Consider the following 21,658-nt stretch of genomic DNA (forward strand, 5'->3'; position numbering starts at 1 on the left):
TTGAAGTCATTGAAATTTTTCATTTCTTTGGTATTTTATTTGACAACAAGCTAACTTACCTGGCACATGTCTGCTGGCTCAAGGTGACTTGCATGAAGAAGCTAAATGCTCTCCATTCTCTGAGTAGCTCCTCGTGGGGCGTGGGCTGTGTAGTTGTTCTGAGATTTTACAAACTCCTGATTTTATCCTGCTTGGATTATGGATGTGTTACCTGTGGGTCGGCAGTACTGTCTGTACTGAACTTGCTGGACCCCGTTCACCACACTGGCATGCTGCATGCAACGAGGCATTCTGTAAAAACCCTGTTGACAGCTTCCTGGCAGAAGCTGATGTCCCACTGCTGCAGGTTAGATGACAGCAGCGTATGGCAAATTACACAATCACAATCTGTCAGGTGCCTACATACCCTTGTCACTCAACTCTGTTAGACAACCGACAGTTAAGACTGTTTGCGCATCACCCAAAGCTCGTCAAACCAGCTGGGATCTGTCTCGATACTCTACCAAAGGACCTTCTGTACTCTGTATTCCTAGAGCTGCTTCTTGACACATCCCACGGTCTGCTGCCTGTCCTGGGATAATGGATTGACCTCTTTTGTGGCCGCAAGAAGAATGCTGAACCTACCCTTCTCTGAAACCTGTTTCCTTCAATCCTCCACGATTATTCTAATTCAGTGTGCATCCACAGGGATGGATCGAAAGTCAACGACAGGGTTGGTTACAATTTTGCACATTAAAGGAGACATGAGAAGCACACTCCGCCGAATGCCTACAGTGTATACACTACAGAGTTGGTTGTCATATCTCAGGCTTTGCGGTATGTCAAATTCCTGGCCACGACGAACTTTCTGATCTTTAAAAATTCCATGAGTTGCTTAACAGGCGTATCCCTGTGCTACCTCAAAAAATATCTTCATTGCCAGCATTTAGGACCTTCTGGTTGATCTCCACAGCTGGACACTGAGCCACATAGGCATTCCAGGAAATTAACTTGCCAATCATCTATAAAGATGCAACTACATGAGATTATCTTGACGTCAGAATACCAGACACCAAATTATGATTACAACTTCAATGCAATATTTTGAGGCTCTGGGAACTGGAATAGCAGGCTACTATGACCCAAAAGACAGTGGGTCCACTGAGGTGTGGCATACATCTTTCCAAGCCTCTTCGAAAGATGCCATTGTGTTGTGCTGACTATGCATCGCCCATAAAAGATTGGCAACTCCTTGGAGAGCTGTGTGCGCAATAACCATCATCATCATCATCATCTTGGACAGTTTCCAGCCACTGGCTGGGTCTGTCGGGAACACAAGCCTCTCCATCGTGTTCTGTCTTTCCACCATTCCCCCTCTTCCACCTTCGTCCAGTTCTCCCCTCTTCTCGTCACACATTCCTTCACTCCCTTCACCCATCTATCTCTTGGTCTTCCTCTGGGCCTCTTCCCCTCCAGTTGCAGATCAAACATCCTCTTTGGAATTCTTCCCTCATCCATTCTCTTCATGTGTCCATACCACTGCAGTCTTGATTTTTCTATCCTGTCCTGTACTGGTTCCTCCTTTAGTCTTTCCCTCACATACACATTTCGCAATCTGTCTCGTCTTGTTACACTCAACCTGCTCCTCTGGAACTTCATTTCACTAGCCTGTATTCTACTTTTGTCACTTTTGTGCATTACCCATGTCTCACTTCCGTATGTCAATATGGCGACAAAGTAGGTTCGGTATATAATTCCCTTGGATTTCTGTGGCACCTCCTTGCTCCAAATAAGCCCCCTAATGCATTTGTAGAACTGCCCTGCTTTTCTGCACCTTTCATTTATTTCCATTGCGCTTCCCCCCTTACTTTCAATCATGCTTCCCAGGTACTTGAAGTTCTCTACCACTTGTAGTTTTTCCCCTCCACAAGTTATATCCACATTTGGCCTATTCTTCTTCCTTGTTGTGACAATTATTTCACTTTTCTTTGCAGAGAAATGCATTCCATATTGTGCTGCCGTTGCCTCCCATACATCTAACTGCTCTTGCACCTCCTTCTCGCAATTTCCCCATAACATCAGGTCATCGGCAAAAAGCACTGCTTTCATTTTATGATCTCCAATTGCATCTGATACTTGCTGTAGGATTTCATCCATAACAATAATAAACAATAAGGGCGAAAGTGCACTTCCCTGTCGCAGCCCATTTTCCAGCTTGAACCATGCAGTACGTTCCCTCCCCACTTTCACACAACTCTCACTTCCCTCATACATTTTTCTGACTTTTCGTGTTATCTCTTCATCTATCCCTTTTGCGTTCAGCACATCCCAGAGCTTGTCCCTACAGATACTGTCATACACCTTCTCAATATCTAAAAAGGCCATGATTAAGTCCTTCCCGTACTCATAGTGCCTTTCCTGCAGTTGCCTTACCGCAAATATGAGGTCCGTTGTTGATCTTCCCGGTCTGAAACTGTACTGCTCCTCTTGCAGTCTACTTTCAATACTGCTTCTTATTCTCTTCTCCAGGATCTTTTCATAGATTTTTCCACAGTGGCATAGCAGGGTGATTCCTCTGTAGTTCTCACATCTCCTTTTATCCCCTTTCTTGAAGATCGGGACTATAATTCCTTTCTTCCAATCCTCAGGAATTCTGTTCTCCTTCCACACCACCCTCAGCACTCTGTATAGCCACTGGGTTCCTACTACTCCTGCTGCTCGTATCATATCCACTGTTACTTCGTCCCAACCTGGTGCCTTGCCCCCTTTCATCCTCGCGCAATAACCATATATGTTAAATGAAAAGGAAGGTCAGCGTTGGCGGTAATATTGATGTTTTATTGATAGCAGAATCGATTTTCGATCACATAGTGATCATCTGTAGTGCTGTACAAATTAAACTCAGACACTGGTATTAAGTTATCAATAACCAAAACTGTGAAGCGATCATTCGGTCATTAATGTGTGTGTTCTGCTTCTGTAGTCTTGCCAATTGTTATACTATACATTGGTTGTAGGATATGAGTCATGTGGTAAGAATATATTACTGTCACAACTAAATGTGATGAACAGCGAGAGCAGGTGGGATGCTGCATAGACCTCTCATAGAAATGAAAGCACAAATAAATGGTTATGAACTATGTTTCAACAAAGGAATTCAAGAGTCAAAAGTTCAAAAATGGAACGTAAGGGTCATAACATGCGGTGCTTATGCAAAACAAATAGGAGTTAGTATGTCTAGAGGTCCCTTCCTTACACCCCGCTGTTGCAGATGGGCTTTACACCAACACAGACACAAATTTAAACACAGCGAACAGACATGTCAATGACCGCATGATCAGTTCATAATTTTGTGGAGAGAAAAAGGGGAAGGCACGAGGGAGATTTCAACATGGGTCTCCCCATTTGCTGTCCAACATTGTTGCCACATAACCACTATGCTGTGGCTATTCAAGGTCGATTGATGTTGCACATCTTGAGCTTAGACTGTTTACTGTTTCAATTTTGCTTCTTTCTTCACAGTTCAGTAACCTTCTGCCTATTTCAATTCTTGATTTATATTCAGTTTTTGATGGACTGTCCACAGAGCTGTCTTACCACTAACTCTGAGTAGGGTGCAATGGGAATTTTCCCTTATTATAAGTAAGAATGACATTTTGTTCAATAGATTATGTAAAACACTTAAAACAACAAATATATGCATTTTTTGTGATAAAATGATAACATTGATTCTTTCTGTGGTATGGGGAATAAAAACAGAAATTATCTATTTGAATGGTCATATTATATCCAGTCACTCTCCCTTTCCTAAGCAGTAATCAGCAGCAGCAAGGACAGAGCCAAGTGGTGCAGGGACAAGTGATATTGACTCCGATGCCCACTCAGCAGCAGCAGCAGCAGCAGCAGCAAGCTGTACATAGTAGTGGTACTGGGGAGACATCAGTACCCACTTCCAGTCACACAGAATATATGCCTGCCACAAGCACCGCGATGCCTATTGCCACAGCAAGCAGCAGTAGCAGCAGTGGACAACAGACAGTCCGCCAGGCGACTGTTACACCGACAATCACTGGTCTCAGCTCTGCTGAGTCTTCAGAGGTATTTACTAATGCCAGTATTATTTGTGATTATTGGGAGTTAGAATTGAGCATCACAATCAGTTATTTACCTTTATAGCAGTGTCAGTATTTAATCCAGTAATTAACGGTGATTTTATTTCTTCAATTCAGTTTCAGTGTTCTGTTCATTGCACATGCAATGACTTTAAGTGGACTAACTTAAGTGGCATGCCAGCATGGTGCAACAATATACGTGAAAAGGAAATTACTGTACTACCCGTAGTTTGTACATAAGAATAGTATTACCCAGTACTTACAAATACACAGCATGGAGACATACACACACTTCAGCCATAATGAACATTTCAGACAGTAATTCATTTTAAACCTGACACTCCAAACTGAATAAGTGTAAGTGCTGCCAAGCTCTACTCTTTTGTAAATGTTAGTAGCAATGGTGATTCCATTGTCACATTTATGGTAGCACTGCTCAGGGACACAACACCAAACCAATACTCCAGATTTCTAATTTCACTACTGATGAATTGATGATTTACAGCTTTTAGTTTTTGCCACATATCTCTGCGTTTTGTAGCAAGTGTCTGATGATAGCACCTCAGTGTACATATGTGCCATGTAAGGTCAGCCTCATTTTGCTTTGCACTTAAACACCAGGCCATTCATATAAGCTGTGAACAGCAGCATCCGTATTACAATTATCTGGGGATAAGCCAGATGCTGCTTTAACTCCTGGTGATGCCTCACCATGAAAAACAATATATTCAGTTCTGTTCTCAAAGAATTCTTCAGTACAGTCACATATCTGTTCTGCTATTCCATATGCACTTAGTTTGTTTACTATTCAATTGGGCAGAACTGTATCGAAGGCTTTCCATAATTAAGAAATGTGTCATCAACTTGAGCTCCTCTATATATTGTTTCCTGGATCTCATGAGTGAACATAGCAAACTGGGTTTCATGCTATCGGTATTTGCAGCAATAATGTTGACTTCCACAAAAGGACTGTTGTGTTAGTAAAATTTGTGTCTAGTTCTGTGTATTGGTCTTTCAATCCTATTTTTATATTGGAATGACCTGTGCTTATTCCAGTCACACAGCTCTCCACAATTTTCCTGCCACCTGCAGTAAACTGATACAGGAAGAGAGCTAGTGCCTCTGCGTATTCAACACAGTGTCAAACAGGTATCTTGTTCTGTGGCCTTTCCTTTGCTTAGTTGGTAGAGCTCTTTCAAATTCTCTCTCGTGTATTTCTCATTCTTATCTTTTTGTGTCTGTAAGATCAAATGTGGGTAGTATGCTTTGCTCTTCATAAATGAAGCTGCTTTGGAAGACAGAATTCAGTATTTCAGCCTTAATATCACATTTAATGAGCATTTGAATATACAGTGAAACCCTCATTTTTATTTTCCTACATTTTATTTTATTTTTTTTTAAATTTTTTTTTTATTTTTTGCGTTTTACATACATTTTTGTTGGTCCTAACAGGAGTCCTATTCTCTTAACCCTTCTAGAGCCGGTAGTTTCCGGGTGCATGCCTAGCCTACTGGCAGTAGTTTATATGACTGCCTGGCCCCAGAATGCAGCGTTTCAGTGAAATTGCTCTAGGATGGGAATTACTTGTTCAAATGTTACCAAAATTTCAGGAATTGGTATTAATACATATTTATTACCATTAAAACATACAGTGTCACTTAAAATGAATTTTGAGTGTGGTATATTTTGAAACAATATTCGAAACAAAGTCCTACACCACAGTCCTTGCACCAGAATGATGTTTCCTTACGTTTCCCCGGTCTTCTTGCAGCAGACTGCACATCTCTTTGTAGGCTTACTCTTCGTCTCTGTGGGTGAGATCTTCTCAATAAAATGTCTTGCTGTGATCTACTCAGGCACAGAAGTTTTTGAAGGTCGCCCACATCGAGGTGAAGTTACATTCTTCCCTTGAATTTCCAGCAATTGTGTTATGAGCAGAAGCCTGAAATTTAGATGCGTTTCTTCCGTTGTTTTTTCGCTAGCATTGTAAGCAATAAAAGCATTGTGCACTGCAACATTCATCAGCCTTCTAAACATTTTCATATACCACTTCACACCTTTCTTCCTTTCCACGAGAAAGGGTCGTAGTTTCTGATCTTTCAAATCTACACTACTCTTTTTTGCACTGAGACTTTCTTATCTTGTTGCCCCTTTTGGTTGCCGTAACAACTGCATCATTATGAAATGTAGAAATAAAGGCAACCTTCTTTTTATCCATCCATTTCATTACCATTACGCCGTGTGAATGATATGCTACGAGTTCACCTTTCTTCAGTTTTGCACGTCTCAAGGCATCAGGTATATTCTTCCTATTCAGTCGAAGTGTGCCAGCTACATTCATACCTCTTTCCTTCAGGAAGTGACACAAAAGGACGCTATTATTAACTGTCCATTCAGAGCGTATGGCCTAAGTTGAAAAGAGGCTCAACAAGCTTCACTACAATCTGACTGGTTTTCATGGTATCTGCAGAAAGAAATTTTGTTTCTATTTCTGTGGAACTTTCCGCATGAATAATAAATTGCCATAAATAACCTGTGGAAGATTCGCAGATCTCATAGGACTTTATGCCAAACTTTGCTGATTTTAGAGGCAGATACGTTTTTATTGCCAGCCTTCCTTTCCATAACGTTGGAGATTCATCAACAGAAATGTTTTCTCCCATGTTGTATGTATTTCTAAATGTATCATTCAAGTGCTGAATGACAGAACCCAACTTGAACAATCTCTTATTGCCTTCAAATGTATTCAGTTCTTCATTGTTTACAAAGTGAAGGAATCTGCAAAGTAGCTCAAACCTGTCTTGTTGCATACTCTGGTAAAAAATCGGCGTGCTCAAAAGTGGATGCTTGCTGAAATACGACTTTATGGCTGGCTTCTGAATAATTCCCATCAACATCTGCAGTGTGAAAAACACATAAAGCTCATCTTTGTCAGTATCTAACCAGTTACGTAGCCTAGAACGAGGTTGTAGAACAGTCTGTTTTTGTGTATAATCTGCAGCATAATGGTTAGTTTCGCACACGGTTGTTTCTACGATAGTTTCCCCGAAATACAGCTTGCACGCTTCAGCTGCAGAATTCATCTGTATCACAAGTCCACATTTACCAACGAATGGTGTTTTCAGAGAGACATAAGAGCTGTCAACTTCTTGCCATTTCCAGTCTTCTTCATTCCGTGCACATTTCACTGGTGCAACTTGTTCGATGTCATCGTCACTATCCGCCATTTCTTCTCCACTTCTTTCGGGTGTTTCTTCCAAACAGTCAAAATCACTTTCATTGTCAACATCTAGATCACTCCCGCTGTCATTTATACTGTCTAAACCATTCGTCGGTTCATTGAGAATTGCGAGAGTTTGCTCTGAAGTAAGACCACGCGAAGTGTTTGGCTGCATCATTTTGCATTCGAGGGTGTCGCTCGGACTGTAAGATATAACACGTTATTTCTCCCGACTGCCTCACTTCATAACAAAGATCTTTGAAGCAGAGCAGCACAGATATGTCTGTAGTTAGCTGACGATGTAGTATCGGCTGTCGTGAACAGATGGCAGAGCAATACAGTTTTACCTACGAGACTGGAACTGGCGAGTACGTGGTCGGGATGCCACCAGTGCGGACATTCGCAGCGCGCGAGTACGTACTCGGGCTCCCGGCTTGAGGGGTTAATACAATGCTTTCCCATCATTAGCAATTCTGTGTTACGACACTTCCCGCATTTTAAGTTTCCTGTGACATTATCACAACCTTTAACATTGATTTCCACACAGGTTTCTGCAGAAAGTGCATTATATTCCTGCTCAAAATCAGGCTTGGAACAAAGCAGAAAGTGCAGACTATTTGTAAAGTTATTGATCATGTAACACAGCATTAGCATGTTAAGCAAGACCATCATTGTTAGTGTGTTGGGTCGCAGCCCCCTGTATTACAGGTTTGCAGTGTTAGGAGGCTTGGGAAAATATGCCGAGTCACTGTCTTAATCATAATCACGATCTGATGATAGTGAGTCTAGTACCAACCTTCCTTCTGCACATTGCGTTGTTTTAGACTACTTTAATTTAATTTCACAGTTATTTACACAAATAAACACCACTTTTGAAGATGGCCATTTCTATAATGGGCTTTCATGAATTACTGTTACTTCTGCATGAAAAATGCTAATCTGGACTAGGCACATATTCTTAAGTTGGTATGACCTGATGTCAGACATAAATAATCCTCCTCAAATACCTCTGTAACATGATGACAGTGTCTGCTCTCTTTCTACCCATGCTGTCTCTGAACAGAGTGACCTCTTTGTCAGCACCAAGCTGTATATTAGTGTTTTAACCAGTATTGTGTTCAAGTTTTATTCACTGTAATTTTGTGATGATTATCAATGATAAGTCTCACATCAGACCACGAATATCTTTTTAAAGTGCTTTCATGAAAGACTTTTGCTTCCGTGTTTTATTTACACCATTGGACGTGGTCCTGTCCTCGTGATTATCACGATATAAATGGAATGACAGTAAGAGTAATTCACTCATTTTCCTTGTATTTGCCATGATTCCTGTATTTTACACTTTCCTGCCCTGCATTTTACAGTTTTTTGGGTCAGTCTGCTGAAAAGTGTAAAAAGGGGGTTTTACAATACTGTACGACTTAGTTTCATTGACTGATTTCATATGGGCCCAAAACGTATTAGGAGTTTTTGATAACTCACTTGGTGACCTCTTGCTTTCATATTCATCAAACTCTTCTCAAAAAGCTGTTCTATAGTTTCTTTTCACTTCTTCAGTTTTTGTTTGCCAGCCAAGGTACTACTGGGTTTCAATCTGTCATACAGATCTTTATGGTTTCGTAGCATCTTCCTAACAGTGTTAATGAACCCAGGTGGATACTTCTGATCCACGTACTTCCTTTCTTTACACTAATGTATTAAGCACATAGCCTACAATATGTCTGAATGTCTGCTAGGCATCCTCCATATTCTCTTCCTCAGTGCTGAATGTTTGCTGCTGAATAGTCGGGTAGTTCCTATTGTAAAACCTTAGTTGTTGAAGTACTGCTATGGATAATCTGGAAGGTCTTAGCAGCCCTGATTGGTTGTTTGTGTGGTGTCTGTCTGTTCTTGACCGTGATATTGAGAATTTTTTTTTATGCAACTGTAGGACTGTTTTGTGTTTCCTCTCTTTCAAGGTTTGAAGACCTTGGTAATCAGACACAACCCAAAAATCTGAATTGTCAAAGAACAAAACAAAATTCCCTTTTCTAATATTTTTGTGTACTGTCCTACGTTATTGTTAGCAGGACATGCTCCATTGAATTATAGGCTTAGAGATAGCTTTCATGAAGATGATTCATTGCCGGGTTTATGGCTTGATATAGTGCCCTACTGTTTTGGTTAACATGACCTCACTGCAATTTTGTTTTGTCCTACAGCCTATTTTGAGCAAGTGACTAAATAAACTGAGCTGTAGCTTGCTGTCAAACAATCTTACCCAAATCTTGGAAAATTACTTATTGTTTGAAAATAATTCTCTAATCATCCTATTCCACTAATAGACACTCAAATGGCATTTGATGTCCCAAACTGACTGCCCATCTTCTGCCTATCAATGGCGTGCTGTGCTATAATTGTGGTTAGCAATTTTTCCTGATCTATTGCACAGTCAAGCACTGGATGATTCCTTGAGGCTCTGGCAATACTAAAACATTGCTACACCTCTGTCACCCATCTGAGTGGAAGGTCCTTTTTCTGCATATTGTTAAGAGATTGTACTAAAAACTGCTATTGTGTTGTTATTCTGGAATCTATCTGAATAGCTTGACTGGCCCCCAAGTTGTTTTACTGGGTTTGCAGCTGGAATATTATGATGTCCTAGCATTAAATGCAGCAACTTGCATATCCGATCCCTTCAGATGTTGCTTTTCATGTTCTTTGTTAGTTTCATATTTGTGAAAGTAGTGCTTTCTGCTGAAACCATTACTCATTGTTTTATTCATGTTGTTCTTATTCACAGTATGGACCAAATTGAAATTTCAGATTTTTGTTTTCTGGTCTGTGTCCTGTTTTCTTGGTCCTCAGGTGAATGGGCATGACTGGCATAATCTTTCTAAGTTAGTGTGTTATCTGCCGCTTTTAATGTTAGATTATAACACGGGCATATTCAGTTTCAGCTATAAATAACTTGCAAACACTGAGAACCATGTTTACAGGAGTGTTGTCTTGATGCAGGACCCAGTCGCCAGAATTCCACAAAGCCAGATGTTTTCGCGCCAAACTTCTGCACAACCTTTCCATAACTTCCAAATATAATTGTTGGTTTACTGTCTGGTCTTGGGGGACAAATTCTGGGTGTATGATCCCTTTGATGTCAGAAAAACAGATCAGTTTCATCTTCACATTCAGTTTCATCAGCAGAGCTTTTTTTGGATGAGGTGAGTCAGTTGACTTCCATTGAGTAGAGCGTTGTTTAATTTCTGGATCATATCCATAGCAATGGATTATTTTTGTTGAAAAGAAAGTTGGATTGTCTTCGAATGCATCCTTCATTTCATGACAGGCTTGAATGCGATTATCCCTTTGATCTCTGGTGAGTAGTTTCAGCATGAACTGTGCTGCCACTCTCCACACCCCTAAATCAATGGTCAAAATGTGTTGAATTAAGCTCCAGGACAACGTGGATAAGTCTGAGAGTTGGTCGAATGTCCTGCATCAATTTTCACTGATCAGATCACATATTTTGCCTATAGTGTCCTTGCTTTGAGCAGTTGAGGGACGACTGGAATATGGCTGATCTTCAGTGGCCATTTCTCCCTTTTTCTTAAACTAAGAAAACCACTGGTAGATATGAGTTTTTGTTCTTTATAAGGTGTTTGCATCATCAGAATAGCTTCCACTGCATTCTTACAGAGTAAAAAACAAAATTTGACAGCCACACATTGCTTGTAAGAAGTAGCCATTTTTTCATGTCACTTCTGCACTGTACCCCCAGTTACAAAACTGTCAAGAAACAGACTAGTCAGTTTTGGGTCACACTGCCTGATGGAAAGCCTCAGAAGAGGTCCTACAACAGCCCTCTGGCAGTGCAAGCTGGTACTATACGTTCATGATGTGCAGCATTAAGATCCCAGCTATTTTCGGATTGCCCTCATATATAAAAATATTGGGTAATTGTTTTGTGACAGTCAGCTTTCTAATGCTGGTGAAGAATATTGCAAGGCAGTGTATTTGTTCTTTTCCCACAAGTCTGTTACAGAGATTTTGCTCTTATCTCAAGCACTGAGATTCCGTAACAGAAGATCTGGTTTTAATCATAGCTTAATACATCTTTGCATTTCTACTGTTCAAAATTAGACCCACAATGTTAAAGGAAGATATAGTTTATTTTAATTTCCTTATACATAAATAATGGACATTAAAAGCATCGAAGTTAATTATCTGTCCTTGACTTTCAGACAACTGAAGCTGAAGCTGCAGAAATTCAGGAGGAGCCATCAAATGAACAACCAGCTCAACCACAGCAGCATCAGCAACAGCAGCAGCAGAAGGAACAAGAGCAAGCAGTACAACAGCAGCAGACATTGTTACCAGCTCCACCACAGGTCCAGCAGTCACAACCACAACAGCAGCAACAGGTGCAACAGCAGCCACAACACCACCAGCAACAGCAGCAACAGTCAGCACAGCAACAGCCAACAGGCTCACAGCAGCAGGCTGTTGCTATGGTTCTCCCTCGTGTCGAAATGCCAGCAACTGCAACATCACCTGCCCCTGGCCCTGAACAAACACCTTCTGTCTCAGCATCGAGCCAAGCTAGCAGCAGCAGCAGTGCAGCTATTGCTACAGTTAGCACGTCACAGGCTGGTCACAAGCGCCAGCGTGAAGATACTGACAATGCCACAAGTGATGATGATAAAGCATCACCCTTACAGGTTAGTAATTATCACTTTGACGCTTTCTTCAGTAAATTACTTGCAAGATTACTGGCCAGTTCCCTTGAAACAGTTGGTTTTTTCACATGGGGTAGAATAATTTGTAAAACAAATTAAATAGTCACAATGTTCCATTTTGAATAATGATTTGATGATATGCCATAATAGTACCAGTTTCTTAAGTTCATTATTCATGTGTTACATTAGGATTCAAGCCAGTAAAAAAGTGAGGAATTTTTACTCTCTCGTGGAATACAACAGTGGAACAGTGTGCTTTGAGGAGAAGGCGGAACATGAGGTCATCACCACAAAGATGAAACTGCAGCATTTATGCACCTGGCAACAGTATCACAACAAAGGAACATAAGTGAACAGTTACCTAAATAACATTTGGTCAGCTCGCAATTCACAGTAAATAGATTTGACTACTTAGATTTACTGTGAAGATACTGATCACATGAGCTTGCAAAATGTTTGAGTAGCCTTGTGGGAAAGATATTATACAGAGTGTAACAAAAATGTATGACACAAATTGCTGGACACACTCCTCACACATAGGCAAAGAAATTATGTTATATGAAGGTGGGTCGGGAAACACTTTGTTTCCATGTTACAGCTTATTTTCTCCAACTCGTTAATCAAGGGACACATAAGAACAAAACATTAGAGTCGTGGGGACCCCACAGTCGTGGTTATGTCTGGTTACATTGTGCAATGCCAGTGTTTAGTTTTACATGTCCTGTTGCCAAGCTATGTAACAGGTAACATCAGCTGTTCCAGTGCTCAGTACAACCTTTGCAAGCACATGGATTACTCCATAGAGTTAATCAGAGATGTGACTTATGCAATGGCAGTGCACACAAGTGCGGAGATTGCAGATGCCCGTTCGATGTATGGATTAGCTGATGGCAGTGGCACTCGTGCTCAAAGTGTGCACCAGGGGAGATGACACATTGATAAGTAGAGATGGACTAATTGCCTGTGCCTGTATTATGGAAGGCTGCGAAACCATACACAATACTCCAGGGATACACCAGCACATCAGAGATTCACTATGATAGCAGATCGATGCATGTGACAATGCCCACAAAGGGCATATTGAACATCTCCTGTGAGAAAGAGTTGCATCTGGTATGCTGGTATGTTCTGTTCGTGTGTGTTTTCCCGTGATTACCGTATTTACTCGAATCTAAGCTGCACTTTTTTTCTGGTTTTTGTAATTCAAAAAACCGCCTGCGGCTTAGAATCGAGTGCAAAGCAAGTGGAAGTTCTGAAAAATGTTGGTGGGTGCCGCCATAACTTATTTCTGCCATCGAATATATGTAGCGCTACACAGGCATGCTTTGTAGGCACAAAGATAAATACTGGCTTCAAATCCTCTGCGTTCAGTAAATAAATTAAAAAAAAAAAAGTGGAAGACGAGCTTTTGTTCTCCGCCCCGAGTTTCGACCACTGCATTTTCATACATTATCCAATGAAGTAAATACAAATTCCGTATTGTTCATCTTCGAATGTAGCAGTATTTCAATGTACTACGAAAATCCGACTGGCAAGACTGTTTGGGATCTTTGTCAATATGGCCAACTCTACGTTCTGGATTTTTTTCCTATCTGTGAGAAGAGATGGTTGCTAATAGGAACTTTTATAAATTGTGAATCACATGCAGTATTCTCGTCACCATAAGAATAATACGAATATAAACATTTTGCCATGTATTGTTTCGTGTTTGCTGCTATCTCATTTAAATCCTGTCTGCCTAATAAACCACAAAACTAGAGTGAGACAACAGCAAACGCGGAAGAATATACATATCATGTCATGTTTATATTTGTATTATTCTTATGCTTAACAGTGATACAGTCAGAAATGAAGCACGGCAATTGACTAGATTTTTAAGTCCAAGATGACTCTAATTTCTGTGCAGAATGTAATGTTCTAAAGAGGCGCCTGCAAAGATTTTCAAACGGAGAAAATTTTTCGCTAAACTCTCGTTCAGAACATCATCTATCATACGCAGTGTATTATTTGGTTCTTGTTGATCATTATCAAAGAAAGTAGCAGTGTAAGTAACAACAAATAGCAGTCTCTTGCCATTGTTTCGCTAATGAGACAATTCCTCTCTCTCTCTCTCTTTCTTTTTTTTTAAAAAAAATTGTAAGCGGCGGTAGCGCGCACAAAAGCAAGCCATGCCGCGAGCAATCAATTCAAACCAGACGAAGCACGTGAAAAAGGAAGGGTACCCGAATAAATACGGACGGAGCACCTGACGCATAGCAATGGCTACCTGGTAAAGCTTAACTGCTAAGCTTACGACTCGAACCAAACTACTGTAGGTGTATCGTCATTCATTCGACCTAAATTGTCTCTCATATTACAATGGATCAACTTTGTTTCGATTTGGAGATGCGGCCTAAAACTTTTCTTTCCCCTTGAATTTAGAGTCTCAAATTTCAGGGGCGGCTTAGATTTGGGAAATTTTTATCCCTTGATTTCGAATCTCATTTTTCAGGTGCGGCTTAGATTAAAGTGCGGCTTAGATTCAAGTAAATACGGTAATGAGTTGGAGAAAATGAAATTTTGTAAATAAAACTGCCTTGAGTCTTAACATGGAAACAAACCTATTCCAGATCCATGTTCATACAACGTAATTTCTTCGCCTATGTGTGAGGAATGTGTCCTGCAGTTTGTGCCAAACATTTTTGTTACACCCTATATAATCAAATAGTTAAGAGATCTGTTTTTTGACATAAGAGCTGAATGGTTCAGAAAATGTGATTTATACTGTGAATGAGATCATGATCAACATTGCTTTTGAAATTGAAAGGGAAAATTGGTGGGTAACAGTGGATATAGCAGATTAGATTAAATGTAGTTTTAATTTCATAGACCCAAAAATAAGATGATTCTTTGGATGTGGACCATGTTATGAAGTATAACATAAGAAAAAAGAAAAAGAAAAATTAGGATGTGATACTCGCTTCCCTGAGCATTTGTCAGGAGATATGTGAGTACATTACAGTAAACTGGTACTGCTAATATTGACAGAATTAATACATTGTCAAAACACATAGTTATGGGCTCTTAATAAATTTATCATACAGAAAATACCTAATCATGGCGGTTGTGACCAAGTGCTGTCGGAACAAAATCTAAAATATGTTTTTATTTAAGTTGGTCTAACAGTACCTTTTATGTTATTCACCTGTTGAATAGGAGGAGTTGTGCACCAAAGAGTATTTCAAACTTTGTTTAAACTATACTTTATGTGAAACCAAGTTTGTGATGCTTCCTGGCAATTTATTGAAAATGTGCATACCTGAATATTGGACCCCTTTTTGGTCTTCTTGCAGATCATTCTTATTCTTAGCATTGATACTTTGTGTTGAGCTGTTGGTTGGAAATACAGACATATTATTTACACAGGGTGTATATGCTCCAGGACTACCGGGAAATCGGGGAAAAACCCAGAAATTTTTTTCATTGGGAGAAAACTGGGAAAAACTCTGTATTTTTTTAGAATTCTGGGAATTTTTCATTGTTTTAGTCTTCAGTTACATTTTTGTAATTTTGACTGGTAAGAACTGATAAACAGCAAAATGTGCCAAAGGCCTTAGGATGAAGACTATGGAAAACAAGAAACCGCTGCCAATGAGTGTGATGTCACAACTGTTTACAATAAGTTCGTTTGAGCAGTTGCCCACAGGTTCATGCCCATACACAGTTGAGTTGCATGTGGGCAGTACTTTCTCTCACTTCTGGCTACTTGAAGTATGGCTGTTAGTTGTATCAGCAGTAGCAACAAGCAGACAGATGCTACCCGGAAAATTTTCCTGGCATACCCAAGCTGCCAGCTTTGTGCATGTGCATAGAGGTCTGGGATGGAGTGGGTAGGAGGTTAGTCTCCAAGTAAGCCACGTTTACATTTAGTGATTTTGCTGTCTCCTCTTCATTTACACTTCTCACATGAAATGAAAGCAAAGCGGATTTCTATGGTTGAGTGCAATCAAGTTAATTAAAATAGATTCACATAATTACAGAAGGCAAACATATGTTATTAGTGTGTTTTTTTGATTTTGTTTTAATACCATGTTTCTGGCAGTCAGTCATCTTACAGAGAAGTGAAGCTATTTTTGTCAGTTTGCTAAATAAATGTCACTTTCATTAATCTTTCCTCCGAGGTAGTCAATTTATTAGTAATAAAGTGTTAAATTCTGCAGTATTGGCTAGTTTCAATTGTTCGCTGAATTTCAGTTGCACATATTCATCTTCTGGCACATATGACATTATGCCATAAAAAAGAACCAAACATGAGATAATACAGTACTGGTACTCCAAGAAAATTTACATTCCGAAACAGCACTGAAAAGCTTTATATCAGGTTGGGGCCTACTTCATTGTGAATCTGCACATATGCACTTGCACTTTAAGCCAAATTTTAGTATGGTTTACGAAATTCCGATGCTCTTGGAGTATCCCATTTCTTTTATGACATCATGTAAGATCTCTTAATACTATATATGTACAAACATATGGGCTTCCCACATCATCGTAACTGCCCACACGCAGTAACGCATGTTTTCTGGCGCCCTGTGGCAACAGCTGAAACGAAGCCATTTCTAACAGGTCGCGGGGAAATATGGCAGATGGTTCTTTTGTGCTTTGAAAAGCGTTAGTTTCAAAGTAAATTTCCTTTTACATAAGATGAATTATGCTACGTGTGCAAATGTGCAATGAATTTCTTAAATCATAGGGCATTTGACTCTCATTTAAAACTTAACACATTGAGGACTTGCACTTAGAAGAATTTTGAGCCCAGAAAACCAGACATAAATGTCATTATTTAAAATTTTAGTGGCACATTTGTGTGATGTTTCTTAAAGTGTAACAAGCAAAAAACGACCAATATCACATATAAAAGCTTAGCTTTTCTTGTAGCTTATGAATCTTCAAGACCAATATCTTATGTGAGAGCTTAACTTTTTGTGTAGCTACACTATGTGCATTAATTTAAACCATTAACTTTTCCTGTTTGTGTTCTCACTACTTAACAGTGATGTTGCTATTGGCTGTCTGTCACGTGTCCTGTGCTCTGAATATCTGCTGTCATTGGCTGGTGGGATCACACGTCATGAGCTATGACTGGCTTACAAAAGCACATTTCAGTCTCGATTTCAATGCTTTGGAAACTAATGTGCTGTTTTGAATCCATACTTTCGTATTACGAATACAAAAATATGCCTTGCATCATTATATGAAAATATGCAACATAAATGTTGCTGCAGATCAGAGATATTTCCAAAACTCCCCTCTGGGAAAGACGGGCGTGTGAGTTGGCAGATGGCAGCAAACCAGGAGTGTGGGAGATGAGAATGGGGAGGAGATTATAGGATATAGGCAGTGGGAACTATTGGGTGGAAGGCGTGGGGACAGTTTGTTACCACAGATAGAGGTCTGGATAATTACAAAAGTGTAGAATGTATTGTACAACTCCCATCTGTGCAGTTCAGAAAAGCTGGTGGTGGAGGGAAGGATCCGTTTGGTTTGGGTCGTGAAGCAGCCATTGAAATAAAGCTTGTTATGCTCATCTCCATGTTGTTCCACAGGGTGGTCTACTTTGATCATGGCCACAGTTTGGCAGTGGCCATTCATTCTGGTGTACAGCTGGTTGGTAGTCATACCAATGTAAAAAGCAGAGCTGGTAAATGACATGGCTGCTTTAACAGGTGGCCAGATCCCTGATGAGGAGGGATAAACGCATAACAGGACTGGAATAAGATTGCTGGGTGGGTGGATTGGGCAGATCTTGCATCACAGGGATGTGATCATTGTGGATCGGGAGTGGCATAGGGATGGACTAGGATGTTGGGGAGGTTGGGTGGGCAATGGAACACCACTTTAGGAGTGGTGGGAAAGATCTCGAGTAGGATGTCCGTCATTTCAGTTCATGATGATAGGTAATCAAAGCCCTGGTCAAGTATGTGGTTCAGTTTTTCCAGTCCTAGATGGTACTGGGTGATGAAGGGGACACTCCTTTGTGGCAGGTTCCTGGGTTGGTGGGAGGATTAGAGGTGAGAGTGGAAATGGCACTGGAGATCAGTTTGCAGACTAGGTCTGGGGGATAGTGCCTGTCTGTGAAGTCCTTGGTGAGACCCTCAGCTTACTGAACAATGTAGTTCTTGTCACTGCAGATATGCTGTCCCCAGGTGGCTAGGTGATATCAAATGGACTTTTTGTTGTGAAACAGCTATCAAAATACAGGTACTGTTGGAGGTTGGTGGGTTTAATGTGTACAGAGGTGTGGGTGGAGCCATCAGAGAGGAGGTGGTCTAGGTTGAGGAGGATCAGGTGCAGTGGATGGGAGAGAATGTGTTAATGTTGTGAAGGAATGAAGATAAGATGTCTTGGGCCTGAGTCCAGATCATGAAGATATCATCAGTGAACCTGAACCAGACTAAGGGTTTGGCATTTTGGGAGGCTAGAAAGGCCTCCTCCAGATGGCCTACAAGCCGGTTGGCATAAGAGGGGGCCATGTGGGTGCATATGGCTGTGCTGTGGATTTGTTCCTAAACTATCCTGTAAAAGGAGAAGTATTCATTGGTTAGGATAAAGTTAATAAGGTATATGGAGAATGAGGTTGTGGGTTTGGAGTCTGAAGAACATTGCGAAAGACAGTGTTCAATAACGGTAAGACCATGGGCATGATAGATGTTGGTGTATAGGGAGGTGGTGCCAAGAGTGACGAGTAGGGATCTAGGAAGCAAAGTGGTGGGATGATGGAGAGTCAGTGAAGGAATTGATTGGTATCTTTGGTGTGGGAGGGTAGATTATGGACAATTGGTTGGAGTTGTTGGTCAATGAGGGCTGGAATTCTTTCAATGGGGGCGCAATGATCAGCCACAATGGGGCATCCAGCATTGTTGGGTTTGTGGATTTTGGGGAGCATGTAGAAGGTTGGTATGTGGGGGGTGTCATAGGGGTGAGGAGGGAAATGAATTCGGGGGGGGGGGGGGACGTTCTGGGAGGGACCCAAATTTTTAAGCAGCGACTGGAGGTTGTGTTGGACTTCTGGGATGGGATCACTCTGACAGAGTTTGTTGGTGGAGGAATCAGATAATAGGCGGAGGCCTTCTGCCAGTTAGTCACTGCAGTTCATAACAAAGTGGTGGAACGTTTGTCTCCAGGTAGGATGATTAGGTCAAGATTTATAATTGAGGTTGTGTGTGGCTATTCTTTCTCCTGCTGAAAGGTTGGTTTTCCGAGGAAGGGACATGGGGAAGGGTGATGAGGCTAAGTTGGAGGTATGGAATTCCTGGAAGGTGACCACTGGGTGGTTAGGTGGGAGGTGGGCAGCTCACGGTTGGATGGTGGTATGAACTGGGAGAGGCAGGGTTCAGTGTTGGAATTAGGTTGGTTTTGGTGGGAGGGATTGGTGGCAGAGAAGTGCTTCTATTGCAGGGATCAGAAGAAGGAGAGTAGGTCTTTGACAAATCCAGCATGGTTAAGTTTGGAGGTAGGGATAAAGGTGAGGCCTTTGGATAGGACTGAAACTTCTGTGGAGCTGAGGGTTTTGGTGGAAAGGTTAACGACAGTATTATGGAAATATTTCGGCTCTGGATTTGGTGGAGTGTCGGTAGGGAGTTTTGGGGTATGTGGCAAGTTGAAGAGGTCAGTTAGGCAGGGATTAGGGGCTATGAGAAGTGGACGATGAGGAACTCCGTGGTTAGCATAAGAGTTGGATAGTGGTGCCGTGAGGCAGCAGTGGGATGTTAAGAGGTTGGATAACTTATGGAGGTGACACCTGGAATTGCTCCTCCAGGTGCTGGAGAGCAAGGGTCTCAATTTCAGAGATGTGATATATGGAGCAGGGGCTGCGTAGTAGTAGTAGTAGTAGTAGTAGTAGTAGTAGTAATAGTAGTAATATCTTGCAGAGGGAGCAGAGGTGATTCTGGGATGCCTATGCCATGGAGATGTGTTTCTGCAGTACCAGGTTTGTGAGGACCAGGGACTGGCAGAATATGAAAAGCTGAAGGCCATTGTGAAAGGAGGGGACGGGATCTAGAGAAAGAAATTTTTATGGTTAGGCCATTCAGGAAATTCCATGGTTTAGGCAACATTTGAGAAATAGGATGTGGGTCTTGGTTTTAGCCAGGGAAAAGGATACATTTCTGAACTGGTGCAGAAATATGGAGCAGGGTCCATTGTGACAGGAGTGCTGTAAAGGAAATAGGAATGACACAGAAATGGGCAAAATAGGTGTTGTCAGAGGAGCTGGATAAGAGAAAAGATGCATAAAAGATATGTAAAGACACATGAAATCGAATGAAATCAGGTAAAAATAGGCATGAATACCTTAAAAACGTACATAAATATGGGAGAAAAGGAATGGATGAGATGTGATACGGGAAGAGAGGGGGAGGGGGGGGTTAGATCGAGGATCACAAGTTCATGTGGCACGAGCAGCTGTGGAAAATAACACTCTAAAATACTTCAGGATGAAGAATGAAGTGGGATCAATAGGAATAAATACTGCTCTTCATTTTCAACATTTTTTTGACTGGGAACCGGGAACATTTTTAAATTCCCTAAAACATTTATTAATGATTTTGTCGACAGATGCAGCAGTTGCATTAGACTACTAGTTCTGAACTTAACAGGTTCATTTTCAAGCTTGGCCTAATGAGGCTGTGTTGACTGTCCCTGATCCTAATTATAAACATGAAAGTGGCAACTGTTTGATTTTGGCTTGGTAAGAGGCACGTGTATTTTGTGGTATTCATTCTGTAAACATTTATAAAGAATGTGTTGCCACTTTGATGTTTAATACTATGATCAGCCACTGCAGCCTCAGTAGGCCACACTTGAAAATGAACCTGTAAGGTTTGAAATTAGTCGCCTTATATAAATACAGAATTGTTAATAAACCCTTTAAGGAATAAATATATCCATTGAAGGAAAGAAACTGTGGAAACAGATGCTGCATCAACAATCTGTGCAGTGATGAAGCCTGTGTTGTGCACGAACAATTGTTGATACAGTGTGGCTTGGAAGCAGATGTGGTTTGGAAGACAGTTAATAAACACAGGAAAGAAGAAAAAGAATGGACAATATGAGAGAAGGAAAGTAGCTACTCGCCATATAGCGGAAATGCTGAGCCGCGATAGGCACAATAAAAAGATTCACACAATCATAGCCATTAAGGCCTTTGTCAGCAGTAGACACACACACACACACACACACACACACACACACACACACACACTATTGCAAGCGCAACTTGCACACACATCTGCAATCTCAGAGAGCTGAAACTACACTGCCAAAAGAATGGACAGTGAGAAGAGTAATGCTACAGGGAAGAGTAACAAAGGAAAACATCACAGGATTTAGGACGGAAGAAAAACCCTTTGGCAAAATCAGACGGTGGAAACTCCACACAGGAATGGTGTGTGTTTCTCTTTCACTGATGAAGGCTGTGGCCGAAAGCTTAGTGCAAGTGTCTTTTACTTGTGCTTGTCTATATTGTTGTATTTACACACTTTTGCACTCTAAAACTTTAGTTCGGTTTGATGAGTTACCCCAGAAGGTCATCCCATGTAACATAATAGAATGAAAATAAGTAAAATATGCAAGCTTTTTTATGTTTATATTTC

The 21,658-nt window shown here is 40.9% G+C and overlaps 1 protein-coding gene across 3 annotated transcripts in view; it reads left to right on the forward strand.

Annotated features, from left to right (window-relative positions):
- The window catches only part of LOC126236771 (nucleoprotein TPR-like), a 315,616-nt gene that overhangs the window by 210,972 nt on the left and 82,986 nt on the right, over window positions 1–21,658 (forward strand). For all 3 annotated transcript variants that reach the window (XM_049946344.1, XM_049946342.1, XM_049946343.1), the window contains exons 26-27: window positions 3,795–4,077; window positions 11,532–12,008. In XM_049946344.1, the coding sequence (XP_049802301.1) occupies window positions 3,795–4,077; window positions 11,532–12,008 (760 nt within the window). The remainder of the gene's footprint in view (window positions 1–3,794; window positions 4,078–11,531; window positions 12,009–21,658) is intronic.

Source organism: Schistocerca nitens, chromosome 2 (assembly GCF_023898315.1).
Source record: "Schistocerca nitens isolate TAMUIC-IGC-003100 chromosome 2, iqSchNite1.1, whole genome shotgun sequence".
In the NCBI taxonomy this organism is placed as follows: domain Eukaryota; kingdom Metazoa; phylum Arthropoda; class Insecta; order Orthoptera; family Acrididae; genus Schistocerca; species Schistocerca nitens.